Source organism: Pocillopora damicornis, chromosome 11 (assembly GCF_964200805.1).
Source record: "Pocillopora damicornis chromosome 11, jaPocDami1.2, whole genome shotgun sequence".
NCBI lineage: Eukaryota > Metazoa > Cnidaria > Anthozoa > Scleractinia > Pocilloporidae > Pocillopora > Pocillopora damicornis.
Genome location: NC_142680.1, coordinates 9,454,563 through 9,472,634, shown reverse-complemented (window position 1 = coordinate 9,472,634; position 18,072 = coordinate 9,454,563). Strand labels below are relative to the sequence as shown.

General features: G+C 36.3%; 1 protein-coding gene and 1 long non-coding RNA gene across 4 annotated transcripts; both read right to left on the bottom strand.

Moving 5' to 3' along the window:
• Window positions 1-56: 56 nt before the first annotated feature.
• On the bottom strand, window positions 57-18,030 carry LOC113671171 (kelch domain-containing protein 3). Of its 2 annotated transcripts, none has more exons than XM_089188040.1 (17): window positions 17,862-18,030; window positions 10,855-10,988; window positions 10,180-10,255; window positions 9,649-9,737; window positions 8,770-8,916; window positions 8,213-8,264; window positions 7,733-7,833; window positions 7,136-7,221; window positions 6,288-6,366; window positions 5,272-5,357; window positions 5,044-5,143; window positions 4,766-4,796; window positions 3,811-3,904; window positions 2,804-2,904; window positions 1,752-1,836; window positions 1,102-1,206; window positions 57-604 (listed from the first exon to the last, which is right to left on the bottom strand). In XM_089188040.1, the coding sequence occupies exons 1-17, from the start codon at window positions 17,921-17,923 to the stop codon at window positions 485-487; spliced, it is 1,548 nt and encodes a 515-aa protein (XP_089044166.1). In that variant the 5' UTR covers window positions 17,924-18,030; the 3' UTR covers window positions 57-484. The 2 variants fall into 2 exon arrangements, with proteins under 2 accessions (XP_089044166.1, XP_089044167.1); XM_089188041.1 differs by having other exon boundaries at window positions 4,766-4,790.
• LOC149037369 (uncharacterized) lies at window positions 12,317-16,009 on the bottom strand. Of its 2 annotated transcripts, none has more exons than XR_016180808.1 (3): window positions 13,841-16,009; window positions 12,411-13,440; window positions 12,317-12,355 (listed from the first exon to the last, which is right to left on the bottom strand). It is a non-coding gene; the product is annotated as an uncharacterized LOC149037369 (long non-coding RNA). The 2 variants fall into 2 exon arrangements; XR_016180809.1 differs by lacking the exon at window positions 12,317-12,355 and having other exon boundaries at window positions 12,807-13,440; window positions 13,841-13,966; window positions 15,001-15,996.
• Window positions 18,031-18,072: the final 42 nt, after the last annotated feature.

Sequence of the window (18,072 nt, the reverse complement as noted above, 5' to 3'; positions counted from 1 at the left end):
TTATGTTTGGGTAGGGCAAAGAATATACTCCGCTGAAGAAATACGGACACTACTCATTATAAACAAATATTTGTGCTTTATTACATGTAAAGCGTCATTGAAGTGCTTTTCTGTGAGGTGTTTCGATTCACTTGGTGGAATTCTCTACCTAGTTAATTTCGTTGATAGTCTAGATGCAAATTCCAATCAAGGGTCGGAAAGTGATCCGTAATTGTTTGTTGTTGTCGTTTTTTTTATTCGTTTTGATTGGTCCCGCAAATTTGCGCCATTCTCTCAACCAATCAAAAGCAAAACTGATACCAGTCACGACTTCGTCGCCCGCGTTTTCCCGCGCGTTAGAAAGTTTTGTCGGTTGTACTCTGAGTTCTCATTGGCTCTTTAAGGTATTTTCCTTTCTTCTGATTGGTCGTTGTGATTATTATGGTTTCGGTTTTACGACAGTCAGTCGAAAAGCGCTCCAATGTATTATTGAATGATTCTGTGTTTAGCTAACTCCATTCAATAGAGGGTTGGCTCCACCACCGAGCTTTTCGATAGCTTCAATTTTTTCGCCAAATTCTAGCTTTTCCTTTCGGAGTCTTTCCCTTTCTTCAACCAATTGACCCTTTTAAAAGAACAGTGAAACTGATTTCAGTACATGAAAAGCAATCAACACTACGAAAATCAACAGCAGTAAACTGACTTTGAAAAAAAAATGCACAACCAACGATAGTTCAACACGTAGTCTAGATGTGGAAAATACAGTACAAGGTGGTACATTCCAAAAAAAGGACACAGGAGGAACGCTACAAAACTGCAAAATCACGCCATAATTACAGGAACAAATAACTGTACACACAGTAACAAAGCAAACCGAGTGAAAGCACATGGCAAAGTCTACCTCCAAACCGGCTTAGTAAACCGCTGCTGTGACTTAACCTAACCTAAATTACATTTAGCCTCGTTTCAAGTAAGCAAAAATAAATAAAAATATTAACGGCAAGTCAATAATTACTAAAGATTCCATTTCAAGTTGTGTTGGAAGGCTAAAAAAAATCCGAAGTGCAACGTAAATAACTGTTAAAAGATATCAAAATTAAAATCAGCAATTTTACAAAATACCTTTTCCAATTCTAATCTATGTCTTTCCTCGTCAAGTTCTTGTTTCCGTGCGTTTATCCATTCCTCATTTTCTACTCTGTGTTTGTTTATCATGTCCTCCAGCTCCTTTTGAGTAAGAGTATATAAACATAATACGCCGATCTATTCAGGTCTTAAGCTCCTCCCCCCTCTCCCCCTCAGGCAACCCCAGTGCAGTCAACCGTCATCCGTGACCAGGGGTTAGGGGGATTTGGACTGGAAGTGTCAAATCCTTCCGGCGGAATACATGTGTTTACCTTTTAATATAAAAGTCTTTAAAGGTAAAGAGAGTTCAATTTCGCGAGCTGGTGGCTCAGAAGAAAAGGTCGTTAAAGGCTATGTCTTGAAGCCTGGTTAATGAGTGGAAAGTCATAGTTGCTGATTTTGCCTTTTAGAAAATCGACCATCAAATACGACACTTTTCCCCCGGGGGGGGGGAAGGAGGGCAAAAATGTTAAAGCTTCGAATTTATCGACGCACAATTTAAGCCGCACCTTTCCTAAGCAGAACGAAAACAACGTAAATTCATCTAATTAATAATAATAATGATAATAATAATAATAATAATAATAATAAACTGTATGGTAATAAGTATTGAGGAATGATGATAATACCATAAAGTCAGCTTTTACCTTCTGTTGTTTCTCATACAACTCAATATGTGATGTCCTTTCTTCTTGGAAAGCTTCCACCGCGTTCTTCAACGCTTCCCTCTGTCTGAAAAAGACGCACGAAACAGGCATGAAAAAGGTTGTGCTGTGTATGAAGAATCAATTTTACAGCGCTGTGAGTGTTTGATAGACAAACTCTTGCGACGCAGAGGGGTAGTCTTCAATAACAAGACCTGAATCCGTTAGTGTGCCTCACAGAGAAAGTTTTAAGAATATACTTCGAACAAAACCAACTCTGCATTCAAGTTTGACGTTTTACGATCGGAAAATTTAATAGAGACGTCTTAGTAAGCAACATGAAAAAAAAAAGTCAAATTCACGGAATTTCACGAACTACACCAATCGCACAAGCTGCCAAAACTGCACCAAAAGGGCATCAAATAAGGCAACAACACTAAATACGCAAAGCACAACAAATCCAGCAGCAGCTTCAAATGCCCAAATTACCGCAACATCAAGAAACTACACCAAGTGCGGCAATTTCATTAATCATGCCAACCACCGCAAAAACACTTACTATATCGCACACAGATAGTTCCATATGCACTTTCTACAAGATCTACCACAACCGCGCTATGTGCATCAATTTCATCAACCACACAAACTATGGATTTGCGTGAGCTCAGTACACTAACAACACAACTAAAGCACGAATAGATTTCTCAAAGTCGGAAATACTAAATGCAGTTATATCTTTGAAAAGTTCAGGAGTGTTTACCTGTACCAAATTGTACGAGTCATCATTCAAGTATCCTATTTACTGATACAATTTTTAAAATGAATTCCTTAGAACCAAAATTTCAATTTTTAATTGTTTCTTATCAATTTCATCTCCCTACACTACCAGGGATCAACTGCGGTGCTCAAAGCCGTTAACCGTGCGAAAATGTTTGCATTAGTATACTATTACAAACGGATTACACTTTTCGCAGCCTGTAGAAAAAGTTTAGTCCTCAAAACAAACCTTAACAACAAAAAGCAGGTACACAAAAAAAACACACACAAAGACTTACGTTTGAACCTCCGCATACTTGTTTGAAAGATCTTCAAAAATCTCTTCAACTCGTTTGGTGAACGACGCTTTCACATCATCAAACTCAGGGGGTTTAGCAGGCTACACATTCAATAAAATACGCTATCAGTTTTGGAGTTCTGTAACAGACCCTGCTCAGCGAGGCAGCACTCCAAGTTGCAAACGTTTTGGTCGCCATGGCAAGAGGATAACCGCGCTTCGTTCAGTGGCTCGTGTTGAAGAGTCCCAGGCTGCTTTGCAGCCGGTCAAGGGTTCAAGCCCAAGATCGGACCAGCTCTCAGGGTCTTAAAAGAATAACTAAGTAGAATGTGATGCCTTTGCTATGACATCTGCAAATGATATTAGTCATTTTTACAGTAGTCTTCTCCGATAAGAACGGTAAACCGTGGGTTCCGTCTCCTGCATCTTCCCTATCTGTACTGGTTAGCAGGGGTCATTTAAGGAGCCACGCACTCCGTGCGTAGGGCAGACAGCATAGCTCCCTGTATTATGGCCTAGCCTTGTCAATGTTTGCACGTTTCAAAAATGTAAGTATATAAGAGTCCTATACAGAAAGAAGTGGGGCAACAGAGGAAGAAGAAAAAAAATTGGCTACTAGACTTGCAGTGAAGGTCCATAATTTTTGTGTTTTTTTTTTTTTTGCAGACACGAAGAAAGCTGCATCATTAACATAACGTCGTGTTTGTGTTTGGGACTTGAGAGGAGATAAACATTTTCATGAAATAATATAAATGTTCCGTTGATGTTTTTTAATTTTTTTTGTTCTTCCTCCATGGTTGACCTTGGGATATCACATTAACCCTTTCACTCCCAATATCTCATTAGTAATTCTCCTTACTGTCTCCCATACAATTCTTATATCAGTTCGGAGAATTTGGTATAGGATCAACTTGTAAATCCCTAAGTAATATTTTTCTTTATTCTTATCACTTGTATTCTTGAAATAGTATTGGTATTGTCAGGAAAAATTCTGTATTGAATCCTTACCTCGGTAACAGCAGGAATAACAGGTCTGTACGGTGCAGGAACTTGTATCGACAAACCGTAAGATGTCAGGGGGCCTAACATATCACTACCGCCACTGAAAAATATATCAGTATATACTAATTTAGTCACTCCCCACTCCCTTAGGGAGCTTTTGAGTTGTTGTTTTATGTCTCACTGCTCACGTGACCATGAGCTCACATGTACAAAAAAGTGCGTGTTCCTTGTGAGAGTCTGTCGAAAATGTGTGATAATTGTGTCGTTCGTCTTTAGGTCAAGACAAAGAGCTCGAACCTCTCACGCAATCTATTGCAAACAAACCAGAGTGTTTTGAATGGCGGGGAATGTGGGTGAGCGAAAAAACCCTTCTGTTGCAGTCAAAAAGGCTCAGTTGACATGATTAGCAAAGTCAGTGGGCGATATATCGCGATCACCTTCAAGGTGACGGACAGCCTTCCTCACATTGTTCCCTACTCCAGAGGAGTTAGTGACACGACCAAGTCGCTTTATTTCCTTCCACCACTCAGACGGGGAGCACTCCTTCAGATGCTCGGCGCTCATTGCAGTCAGATCGACATTACGTGCGTTTATGATTGATACAATTTCGCATGAGTCTAAACCCAGTATGATCGCCTTGATTGCGAGCTCTTTGGCGTTTCTTAATCAGGTTCTTGAGGGTAGGGCTGATCTAAGGCGGTTCTGTAGGGTGCAGAGTTTTGGTTCTCAAGGAAAGCACAGAATCAAGTCCAGTTTCACTGATAGTTTAAAGCATCAATACCTCTCCTTCACATGAGTGTACTGTGCTAACTATGGCTGGAACATCAACCCGCTCAAGATAAATCTGCATTGCGTAACGATTACTAATCCTTAAATCTCTTGAGAAGATTGTTTGTTTTGAAAATAACAACAGCAATAATAATCATTATCATCATCATCATAATAGCAATAATAAACAAACCTGGACAGAGATGACGACAGTACGTCTGTTTCTAAAAAAATTCAAATACGAACAGTCAGCTTTACATTGGAGTAGAGAATAACTGCCAGAATGTTTAAAAATATATTTTTCTCTGTGTTCTTTAAATGATTTCCGTATTTTTCCAGCCTCACAGGAGGAGAGAAGACTACGCACAGCCAAAAACAAAGGACTGAGTATTCTGCAGACAAGTTGCAAAACCACTCCCATCCTGAAAGAAACATCACTGTGTTTTTAACTGAAGTAATTTAGTAACTTGCCTGTCATTTCTTGGGGGAGGTGCTTCAAGGCAGCACGTGTCTGCAATATGCAAACATCATCAAAATCCTTCTGGTCATCCATTCCGCCAAAAATTATGAGCTGGAAAAGGCAGAGAAAGAGAATAAATCAATATCAATGATCTGCGTGAAACCTTTCTTTCTTGATGGGACACAAACCTTCTTTTTAGCTTCTTTGACAAACACAAGGTTAAGTATTTAAAGCTTTACCTGTCCGTAAATCATCACAGCAGTATGCCCGTGCCTTCTGTCAGGTCCTTCACCGGAACATTGAAGTTTCTTCCATTTCAGTTTAGCTGAAACGGGATAACGTACCCAGGTATAAATAACAGCTCCCATTTCACCTAAAAATATGCTTGGACATTTGTCTGCAAAGACTAACGATTCTTAGCATAAATCTACCGACGCTCTATCACAGAATGCTGCAATCTGATTGGCTGCACTTCATGCAATATATCACACGATAGATGGAGAGTAGAGTGAGAAGCCAAGCAAGACGCAAATCAATCAAGGGGGTCGGTTTTTAAAGAAACTGTGGCGCTGCGTCGGTGGGAGAGTATAACATAGTAATTTAGTATTATCAACTGAGTCGATAACGTAAATTGGCCACCATAAAGAGTTTCACAGCTGACTTTTCGAGCATTAGCCCTCAGTCAGAGCGAAGGGTCTTTCAGTCTTTCGCTCCGAGACGTCAGCTTTGAAACTCCTTACGGTCGCCTATTTACGCTATCGACTCAGTTGATAATACTAAATTACCGTAATATGCAAATCAAGATGGCCGAGTCATAAGAATATACCAAGCCAACACCACATCACTTACATTAAAATGATAAATAAGGATTCAAAGTATTCCCCGTTTTAATGGTAAATGATTTTACGTTGGTGTACGTTCAATGAAGCAACCAGTACAAAACAACTTTCTCAAGACTCTGCTTGACATTTCCATAAGATTTTTCTCTCCCTATAATCCACTGTGCAAACACTTCTCAGAGAAACAAAACAATAGCAACAACAAAATAATACCTTTGGCACTACGCCTTTGTTTCACTATAGCAGGGAGCTGTGCGGAAATCTTAAAGTGATTTTTTCGATTTATTTTTGATGTTTTTTCCCCAAAATTTGAGTTGGCGAACTCAGATGTAACTTTTTTGAGTGTGTAGCCCATATTGCACAGTTAAGTTGTCTTGACAAAAAAAGGATAATGAAGAAACAAGCTGTTTACTCACTCAAACTAAGCTTGTATATGTCATCAAACGGTGTTGTAACTTTTGCCACATCATTTGAACCCCCAAATAAATAAATGTCCTGTAGAAGAAGATGGAAAAAATATTAAAAATTAGGGGCACCATTGAAAATAATTACAAATCGTGATATATCTATATATTCAATGCCTTTTAAATAAATATAATTCAGTTATCATTAAAAAAGAAAGAAATATCAAGTGTCAATGTACCTGTAACAAATAGAAATGGAAATAAAATATGCATTTGTTCTTAAACCCCTACTCTCCCATCCCTTTTTATAGCCAGACATGGGTAACCCCCCCTTCAACCCCCCCCCCCCCTCCCCCAAACTAGGGCATTTCCTTTTCTTGTTCTCATTTATTTGGATGAGAATTAAAACTGGTCCAAAATTCACACATAACAACTGATGACAAATGGAAAATCTTGTTTCAAATCATGGTAACTTAATTCACACTTATTCAACCTTGTAATGCGCCAATCAATTTGAAGCTTTAACCTCCTCCCCCTCCTCAGGGAAACCCACAGACCCACAGGCATTTCCCATCGGCATTTGACTGTCATCTGTGCACTGGGGGTGGGAAATTTGAACCAGAAGTGTACAGTCTTTCCAGAGGAGTACAAGTGTTGAGCATTATCATTGCTCATTTCACATAATTCATCATGCTTCTGTAATAAGAACTCCTCTACTGCCCAGATCATGGTTCCTCTTGCCAATCCAAAACATAACTAGAATCCTATGGTACATCAGCATCAAGTTAGCTTAAGTATTTAACACCACTTTATGTTTTTTAAGACACTCACTGCTGTTTTAAGGGTGTTTCATACAATACCTTGCTATGATGTGCACACAAGGTGTGAAGACTCCTTGTGTGTGGTTTATGACCCTGTACATTAACAGCTTCCCATCTCAGTGTCACTGCAGAGTAAAATCAAACATACATACTGTACAGCTCAGAAATACTTGGCCCTAAATGCAAATGAAAACTGTATTAAAGAAAGCGCACACATGCGTGCAATTTTTTCAAATGCACTCAAAAAAATATGCTTGAAAGAAGCTCATTAGTATGTGTGAAGCAGTCTTTCATTATACCCTTTGTTTAACTTTGAATGGTGTGTTAGATTTATAACACAGGAGGGATTCTGATGTTGGTGACATTAAGTGGTTCTGTCCCAAAGTGTTTGGCATCAGTACATTTTTGAAATGGTTTGCCTTCTTTGTGAAGAAAAAGGAAAAAGTTTTTGACCTGCTGGGTACCTCTTTAGAAAGCAAACAAGATCAAGAGATGTATTTAGAACATTTGTCTACTTTGGCTGGATTTCTTCACTATATGGAGAAATAACGAATTACTTTTGTTTGGGAATTGAGAGAAAATTGAAATGAAAAAGTTTGCAACACTAAACATTATATTAACCAATTTCTTCCATACCTGTATCAAAGACATGAAAATCATTATACCACAGCTTCTTTCCCCCAGTCCCTCCCATAATGTAAAACTTCTCACCAGCCACAGTGCAAGCATGATCACATCTGAAACAAGAAATCGCCAGTCAAAAGTGTCTTGTAAATAAAATTACATTTTTGCATTTCCTTAAATAAGGGTTACACTTTTATAAGCCCCCTTCCCAAATCAATGCCCACCCCCTTGGCCATAATGTCAAACATCAAACAACTGCTCCTCTCAACTAAGCTCTAGTTAACAACAATTATTGACAGAAAAATTGACAACAAATAATAGAAGTGAAGGTAGCTACTGGTGGAAAATGACAAGCCGTGAGGGGGCACGGTTAACATACTCCTCTATACACTGAGGTAAATATTTGTTTTAGTATGTACTAAAACAGTGAGATAATATACCACAAAAAGATAATTTTAACTCATGTATTCCTACAATTATAAGAATGAATACCTGGGTGAGGGAGGGTTTCCAGATGCTTTTAGAGGAGTCCATGTTAAATTCCCTTTGGCAAAAAAAACCAAGTTAAAACAACTGATAGCAATGGCATATTTTCAATGCTGATAACCTTCTGTTTCCTCATGAGGGGCTTTCCTTGCTCCAAACATGAAGAAGTATTTGGACAAGACAAGCTTTCTTTTTAAGAGTGAAGTTTATTCAGCAACTCAACAGTCTAATTCTTGCACTCTCACACAATATAAATGGTTCTATTTTTAAGCACGAACCGCATATAATTACAATATGAACAAAGAACCTTCCATCTAGGGAGAAACCATGGCAAGCATGCTTATTTAGTATGCAAAGGCATAGTACAATACCTTGGCTGCCAGATTGTTCTCAAATTTCACAGTTTACCCCCAAGTTTTGCTTCTCAGCCAAATATTCATTCTTTGGACAATCTCTCAGCCATGGACATTATCATTCAACATACCAGCCACTTAGAGGGGTTTATACTAAAATAAGATTCTGTAAATCAACTAGAGATTACATTTCTTTATTAGTAAGCACACCTGTGTTCAGCATATAGAGAGTATTTGTGGCAGTCCCATGATAAATTCCTCCAAATATATACAATGTGTCTCCTACTACTGCAGTTGTGTGTCCTAAGGCTTTGGGTTGACGTCCTTGAGTTGGACACAACTCCCAAGATAATGTCCCTGTAAAATAATGAAGAAAAATACAATAATCATTAAATGCTACTCTTATTTTAACCCTTCAACCTTCTCTCCACATCAGCACTCCATGACAAGACCATTTTGGTTGCCGGAACAAGTGAATCTGTTGGTGACCAACAGATTGAAAAAAGAAAAAAAAAAGAAATAGTTGCAATTACATTGTTTAGCTCACTAACTACCTCATGTAGTGCTCATCAATATGAGGGATTTTTTTTTTCTTTTTGGTAGGCCCAAAATATTTGACAGAGACCCAGAAAATTTTAAGCAGCCATCATGATCCTCTTGATCACCAAGAATTAATCATTTCTAAACTTTCATATACAGCACTGTGGTCTAACAATGTGGTCTAGCTACCGGTAAGTGGCCTATTCAGCTAGGGCTTCTTCCAGTTTCCTTGGCATGAAGCGTCTAGAAGTAAATTACTACTCCCTCCTGGATGAGATTTTAGTCAATGGCAAGGCTACCCCTTGGGAGAGAGAGGCACTGTGAACGTAAGAGTTTGCCCAAGAACTCATCCCATTGACCCTACCCATGCCAGTCTCAAACCCTGAACCCTCAGAAGGAGTCCAGCACACCAATTATTATGCTACTACATCTCCTCTACAGTCAAACAAGTTCTATCAAATTTTAACTTGACCTAAAAAATTATTATACTTCAACAGTAATTAACATTAACAATGGTTTACATTTAGTAATGCCATAATTTATACTAACCAATATCATAGGCATACAACCCATCTAAACATTCATCAGATTCTGGATAATTTAATCCACCAAAAAGATAGAGAACAGTACCAACAGCACTGAAAATTTAATAACATTCTCAAATGAGATCTTTAGTATAATGAACAAGGAAAATAAATTTGTGGACTTCACAAAGAGTCAGCGGCACAGATGCCATTTTGCCCAGTGTGAACATTTTGTTGTAAATGCACCAGATTACCCCTTTCTAGTACCCCTTAAGTCACTGAAATATTTCTACGAAAGATGATACTTAAACATCACTTTTAATTATAAATAATTAATTGACACTTTAACATTAGGCACAAGCAGTTTGGGGCATTTCAGGTGTGAATGCATTTAATGTAACATATACAGACTACATGCCCAGTGTTTTTTTTCTTTTGGAACTTAAATAAGCTATTTTCAAGGTCTATTATGTTCCCATAATGAAGAACTGTGGTCATAAGTCTCCTTTATCATTTCATAAATTTGTCTGTTTGAAATAAGCTTCCTTTTGTGTACCTCAAAGTGTGTCCATCCCTTACACAAGGTATATCTCCCAGTTGTTGCAATCTTTCCCAGGTGACCTGTATTCCAACTAATAATGAAAACAAGGTATCAGGCATTTCCTAGTAATGAAATCCTGGATAATTTAAAGTTTAAGGATCGAGGCTCAAGGCTATTTAAGCTGAGGGAGAATGGATCCAAACAAATGAATCCCAAGCAAAATCCTCTGGTGAAATTATCTAGCAAAAGTTATAAACAACAAGGGTGACCACAAATCAAATGAACATTGCAGGGCCTGTATGTTTCCAAAAGCTGAATGTGTTTATTTGCAAAATAAAATTGAAACTTTAATTAAGAATAAGAAATGTTGACTCTTTCATCCAAAATCTTCCCCAGTAATTTCAATTTCAACTTAGTGCACTATTTTTTTGACAGCTTTCTTCTTCTCTAAGCCAGCTGTCCTGTTGTCATGGCAACAGATAAGGCTTTATGGGCACCATTAAAGAATTCCGTTACTGAACAACAGTTTCATCCAGATATTAAAAAAATCCCCAATAGTGAGTCTGAGAGTCCTATAATCTTGTGTTATTAAAGGCACTTGCTTTTAATTGCAGAAAACCCTTTCAAGCATTTTGTGGTATAATATGACTGATGATGGATCCTATGAACAGACTTTGTGCAGCAACTTACTTTTAAGAACAAACAGGTCATTCAAGTAAACAGGGTCACTGGTGGATTCACTGTGTTCGCCACCAAACCAACTCCCACTGCTACCACCAAAGATGTATGCCTTCTTGTCAACAACCGCTGCTGCATGACCCTGCCTGAGAAACACACAATTTTCACCCTTTCGATGAACTCCTTTTTAAATTTTGCTATCAGATAATGAGTATCACTTTTACAACAATAATTTTAAAATGAAAAAAGGAAGCCTTCAATTTGCATTTCAAACATCTAACTCTTTAACAACCAGAAGAGATTAGCAAGTAACTTCTCAGACATAGTTTGATGCTACTCTGGTTTGCAGATTTAATGAATGTAACCGAAGAAGTTACAATTCAGTAATCTTTGGTTACATTCATTAAATGTGCAAACCAGAGTAGCATCAAACTATGTCTGATTGTCCACCTGGTTGCTGTGTGAACTTTAATGTACGTAACTTCTCCCTATAATATCCATACATCATCTAGCAAACAGGTACTGAGAAAACTCAAACTTATCAGGTAGAAGTTATTATCTTGATCTAACACAATTCTCCTCACTAATTTATAGGAAAATTTGAAGACTGAAGTAATCAGATCTTGAGAGTTCAAGGGTGAAAAAGGCACAACATCAAAATAACAAAAAGAATGCAGCACAATTGGCCACCATGTAAATAATAAGAACAATAAATATTATTGTAATAACATTTTTTTTTTATATATAAAAATTACACTAAAACGTTTTTAAAATCAAATCCTTCATAAAGATTCTTGCTAAAAAAAGGTCTTTTTAGTATTATATACCTTTAAGACCTTTTTTTGAGTATGTAGGGTTTGGATTTTACCATTTTTATTTGTATCATTACCAGTATATATAATATTATTTACATTACATATTTTCTTGTAAATCTTGAACTTAAGAAAAGAGGAAAAAGATAAAATACTGAGAACTAATGACTTGTCAGCAAAATAAAAAAGATCAGACTCAAAATTTCTCTATAGAATAAAACTATTTTATAACAGCCAACATATTTTTTTCCTCAAAAATATTTCCCAAATGTTCAGAGTTTTTCCCTTTGCTCTTGAACTTTTGCGGGCAGTAGGGCTAACCTCGTGATGGTCACCAACAATTATCTTAGCCCACAGCTATGAGACTGTTGTCATGCAATCTTCCCCAGGTGGAAATCTTATTAAGATCTTACTAAGATTCTTGTAAGTTTCTTACTAAGATTCTTATTAAGATTCTTAATTAAGAATCTTGTAAGACCTTACAAGATCTTGTAAGATCTTGTCACAAGATTCTTACAAGAATCTTGTAAGATCTTACAAGAATCTTGTAAGAATCTTGTAAGATCTTACAAGAATCTTGTAAGATCTTACAAGAATCTTGTAAGATCTTACAAGATCTTGTAAGAATCTTGTGACAAGATCTTACCTGATCTTGTAAGATCTTACAAGATTCTTGTAAGAATCTTGTGACAAGATCTTACCTGATCTTGTAAGATCTTACAAGATTCTTGTAAGAATCTTGCGACAAGATCTTACCAGATCTTGTAAGATCTTACAAGATTCTTGTAAGAATCTTGTGACAAGATCTTACCAGATTCTATAAGATTCTTAACTAAGAATCTTGATAAGTATCTTAGTAAGAAACTTACAAGAATCTTACAAGATCTGGTAGGATTCCTGTGACAAGAATCTTAATTAAGTACCTTCACAAGTTTTCAAAAGAACTTGTTAAGATTCTCAACAATGTCTTAATGATCTCTAAAAGAACTTACAAGAACTTGTGAGATTTTCAAACAACTTACAAGAATTTTTGCAGAATCTGTAAAAATTCTTAAGTATCATATTTTTTTCAGACCATAGTAGGTAACTGATGGTTTATGCAATATTCAGTAACTGGATGATTGAGGAATGGAGATCACAACTAAGAAAGAATTTCTTCATCCAACATTAAGCAAAATTTATTGCAAATTCTCAACACTGTGAAATTAATTACTAAAAAATATCTTGATAAGAAACGTTAACTGGTAAACATGCACGATTTAAATGACAACTGTACAAGAAGAGTTCTTGTTCTTCCCTTTGGTGTGTTTTAAAAATTTAAAAAAAACAATTGTTTTAATTGTTGGAGTCATTTGACAGTTTGATTTGAACTACCATAGTTATCCTTACACAAATAAGCCATAATAACTAAAGGCATGTCCCAGTTTTAAATTGTTCTTCGTTTGATTCAAACTGCAATGGTTTTTCTTCTTTTAGAATAATTTAAGCATGAAAACAAAAAAAAAAACAACAAAATTTTGTATTGCAGCAAACGTGTTCAAAGAATTAAAGCTCACAACACTCATCTCAGTTGGTATTTTAGTCAATTTGACAGCTACTTGACAAGCAAATTTGCAAATATTTCAATTTTGTACAAATATCAACCAAGCTTTAGTTCATTCAACATTGCCCTCTACATTGTGAACTTTTCTCTTGGAATCCAAGCAATTTTTTTTATTCAAGTAGAGCCTTATTTGAGACCACCTCTTATTCATTTGGGCATCACCAAATTTCTGATTTATGGCTCCTGTGGGAAGAAAAAAAGAAAAAAAGAAAATAGTAATTGGTATACAGGTACAAAATATAATAAAACCTTGAGAGCGTATTTTTTAAAATCCCTGCCAGAGAGGAGTAATAGGAGCTTGGTTTCATTGTGAGGAGTACTTACTAAGGTAGAGGGGAGGAGCTTCTCAATGGTTCTCCTTGATCACCATCATGCCTCATCTGTATGCAAAGGAAAGGAGGTAGTGACTATCTTTAACAAGAATTTATCATCTTTAAGAGCAAAATTTTTATGCACAGGTTCCCAGTTATGAATCTTGGCAATTTGCACTGCCCAACTCCAATCCAACAAACTTTGTTTACGCTTTGCACTGCTGAAACAGCTATTCCAAATTCCCACAAAAAGTTGATAAATGAAAAATTACCTTTTTACAATCAGGAGTTGCCACCCTTCTATCCCATTCTGTGCTTGTAGCATTAAGATGGGACTCAAAGTCTACTTTATTCAGGATAAAATCATTTTTACAGGTGATCCTATTTCTCCAGTTCTCCTGTGAATATGAATTGAAAAAATGTTTACATTTGTTGAGCAATCCCTCCACTGAATTAAGTTTCATTAACCTTTAGAACAAAGAAAATTGTGAGAAAGGGAAGCAAGGAATCATGACTCAGCATTAAATGAAAACCAGAAAAAAATACACACACATTCACAAAACAAAACAAATAAAAACTAAACAGAACCAAACAAAATACAAAAAATGTTGCATGGAATTAATACAGGTATAGAATGTGTTAGAGTAAAAATTAACAGGATAACAGTGCCAAAATTCTTCCTTAAGCCATCTAAGTCAATGAAGTCTTGAAGGAGGGGGGAAATGAACTATCATGCACCAACATTGAATATTTAGAGTTCTTACATCATCAGAAGAACTTCCCATTTTTTGGTAATTTTTGTTTGCTTTGGGAAGATTCCCATCACTGTGGACATGGTCGTGATAATCAAACCCAGTTTGGCTTTCATCATCATCAGTGGAAACTTTTAAGTAGAACGTGGCAATTTATAATTCATTATTTGGGAATAAAGTAATTCCATAATCGATTTCGCGTTGTTATTGCACCCTTCTAGCTTAACTTCTAGTGGTTATTAGTAAAGCCGAAGACAAATTAATTGTTTATTGTGAACCATTTCCATGCGAGACGACTGGAAGCTACGATGATTCTGCCTACAACACTTAAATCCGGAACAATCTCTCTTTTAAAACTGACTTGAGAGAATTGCTACAAGTGCAGTAAGGTTAGCAGCCGCCGTTACGGGGTTTTGATGATGATAGCGTTACATCTCGTGTCAGTTTCCACTCAATTCTAAACAAAAACGCTTCCTGACGAAATCGAACCCTGACGAGATTTTATGATTTGCCTTATATAAAAATACCGTGGCCTTGCAATTACATAAACTTATCGTCACTTTTTTCGTCCATGCTAAAAGAATCTAAAAAGTGCGAGAAATAAGTCTATCGCATCACCTTCCAGCAGATGTGTAATGTTGATAACGTGAACTTAATGAATAAAAGTCAGTAGCACTTACCTTCGGGATGATTTGCCTTCATTTGCTTCAGTTGCAGTCGTGCACTAGTTGCTTTTTTGGAAATCTTCTCAAGATACTTAAACTACCAAGACCAATGTGTTCCTTGAGTTATGAAGCGAGTGTCGTGCACAATCATACATGTGCTTTCTATCTGCTTAGATGAGTAAACTATTCACCTGAGGCCACTTCACGTGACAGAATAAAACAAGGATATCGCAACCTTGAATGTGTAATCGTAGTGTTCTTTCACAAGAAAAGCAAAACGCGATTTATCTTCTCTGGTGTGCTGTAAACTCATGTTACTTACCGACTGCGTCATTTTCTGTATTTTAAGCGACAGTAACATTAGTGATTTTGCAAAGAACTTGGCTTGTAAAATCCTAATTCTCGAGATCATTATTCTTCGCCAGGGCTTTAGACACAATTAAATTTCGCAACGAGGTAGATAACACTCAACCAAAGTAAAATTTCTGTAGAACTTTGCCGAAACAAAATGGCGCGTGAACGGTTGACAACAACGGTCGAGTGAACAATTTGTAATTTTGCGCCGGCCGTAGCGGGAGACTGGGGAGAGCCTTAGTGAAAGTACAAAATGTCACGCAACTCTCGCAAGTATTTTGTAAGTAACTACCTATAAACTTTTTAAAAATACTTTTAATTTCTGCCATCTGACCGGTCTGCAAATTTTCGATGTTTATTTGTTAGTTATATTGTAAAGAATTTGGTCGGTAAAATCCTAATTCTCAAAATCATTCTTCTTCTTTAGGGCTGTAAGGCACGGTTAAATTTCTCAACCAGGCAGATAACACTCGACCAAAGTAGAATTTCTGTCGAACTTTGTCCGAAACGATATGATGCAAAAACGGTTAACAACAACGATCAAGTGTACAATTTGCAATTCTGCGTATGCGCTGTGGCGTGGAATGCCTTGGTGAAAGTACAAATTTCGTGCAACTTTCTTGAAAAATATTTTTACAAGTAGCTAGCTATAAATTTTTTTTAAATACATCTTTTCATTCTGCCATCTGTCTGCATACTGCCATATTTTTTTTTCTGAACCATATCAGCGAAAGTCTCTTGCTTGTGGAATGTGGTGACATTATCTATGGGTGTCTTTATGTTCAAGGCAAAGATGGGAAGGTTTAATCCCTTTCTAGACACTCCCTATGAACATGATTAGTGATTATTTAAACTAGCTGTTCAGTATATTTCATAATCAATCATCAAATGTAATCTGAAAAGTCTGTCCAAATTTAATCTGTTGATACCATAATTCCAGTGGAACAATTACCTCATTAGAAAGCAGCTGCATGTGTATTGTGTTCTCGGGTCTGAAATTTGCACACCATACCATGGAAGCTTACTTGACGTTATTTGATCCCCTTTTGGACATGGGATTTTTCACATCAGGTGTGAGAGGTTTCAAGCCTTATGCATCCCCATGCTCTCTTATGAACAGAACAGGATAAGCATTTCAAGTTACTCAAGAATGTACTGGAATGAACTTGATAAAATCTTGTCAAGAACATTTAAATTCCTACTGATCTTAAAATTTTGATTCTTACAAAACTCTTAGATGAACTTTAGATGAAATCCTGTCTAGAATCTTTATGATGTTACATTTACAAATCTTACTTAATTATTAAGATTCTTAACAAACTTACCAAGATCTTGTCAAGAAGCTTGTAAGATCTTCCTTTTCTTAAAGATTAGGATTCTTACAACTGAGATTCTTAAGTGAACTTTATATGATGTTGTTAAGAACTTTCAAGATCTTAATGCCCATGTGTTGTAAAATTTTTTTTAGGATTCTTAAAAGATTCTTAAATAAACTTAATAAGATCTTGTTGAGAACCTTTCAAGATCTTAACCCCCATTTCTTGTAAAATTTTGTGAGGATTCTTACAAGATTCTTAAATAAACTTAATAAGATCTTGTTAAGAACCTTCCAAGATCTTAATCCCCATGTGTTGTTAAATTTTGTCAAGATTCTTACAAGATTCTTGTATAAACTTAATAAGATCTTTTAAGATCTTACAATGCTCAAACCTGGTTAAGATTTGTTCAAGAAATTTGGCAAGATCTTATTAAGATTATTAATTCTTAATAAGATCTTAGTAAGATCTTCATCTTAATTGCCATCTTATAAGATTCTTACAAGATCTTCCAAGATCTTACAAGATCTTCCAAGATCTTAATAAGATTTCCACCTGGGTTCACTCTACTTGATGTACTAATACTACTACTAGTCTACTACTGCTACTGCTACTGCTACTGCTACTGCTACTGCTACTGCTACTGCTACTGCTACTGCTACTACAACAAATGATAATAATAATAATAGTAATAATAATAATAGTAATAATAATAATTATTATTATAACAAAAGTAATAATAAAAAAATAATATTTTTGCCATGATACAGAAGACCCAGAATATATTATTAATAAACAATGATTATTCTCGTGCAAGATGCACCTGTAAATTTTTTCAAGGACTAGAAATTACACTCGCCCTGCAGACTCACTGATGGTGCCGTGGATCAATTCGTTTGAAATAGTTTTAAGTATTTTAAAACTTCGCCGTAAAACTACGATACTATAATATTTTAAAATTAAATGCTACTGAGCTCAGGAAGACAACATGAAACAAACTTATTATTCTTAAAGTGATTGTACATAATCCAAAATACAAAATCTCAGATCATGGTTCACGATACCGTTTAAGTACGCCTGATAATGCCTTAAGAAAAATCAAAACGAATCTATAAAAAAAATTGCATAGGAATTTAAGTTCGATCCGTTTGCACGTCAAATGCAATTTAGACATCGAAACACCCCAAAACCGCAAAATTAGTTTACCTTGGAGCTGGGACAGGTCCATTTATTGTTTTCTTTACCCAACAGCAGGAGGACGAAGTCATTTTGGAGATAAAAATGTAAAATCAATTCAAAGTCAGATTTACCATATCTACCATTTGTTTGGTTCCCGCGCTGCTAAGAGCTATTCGGAAACGGACGTGCGCAAGGGAAACTGGTAAAACTGAGCCCACATGGAACTTATTGGAGAGCG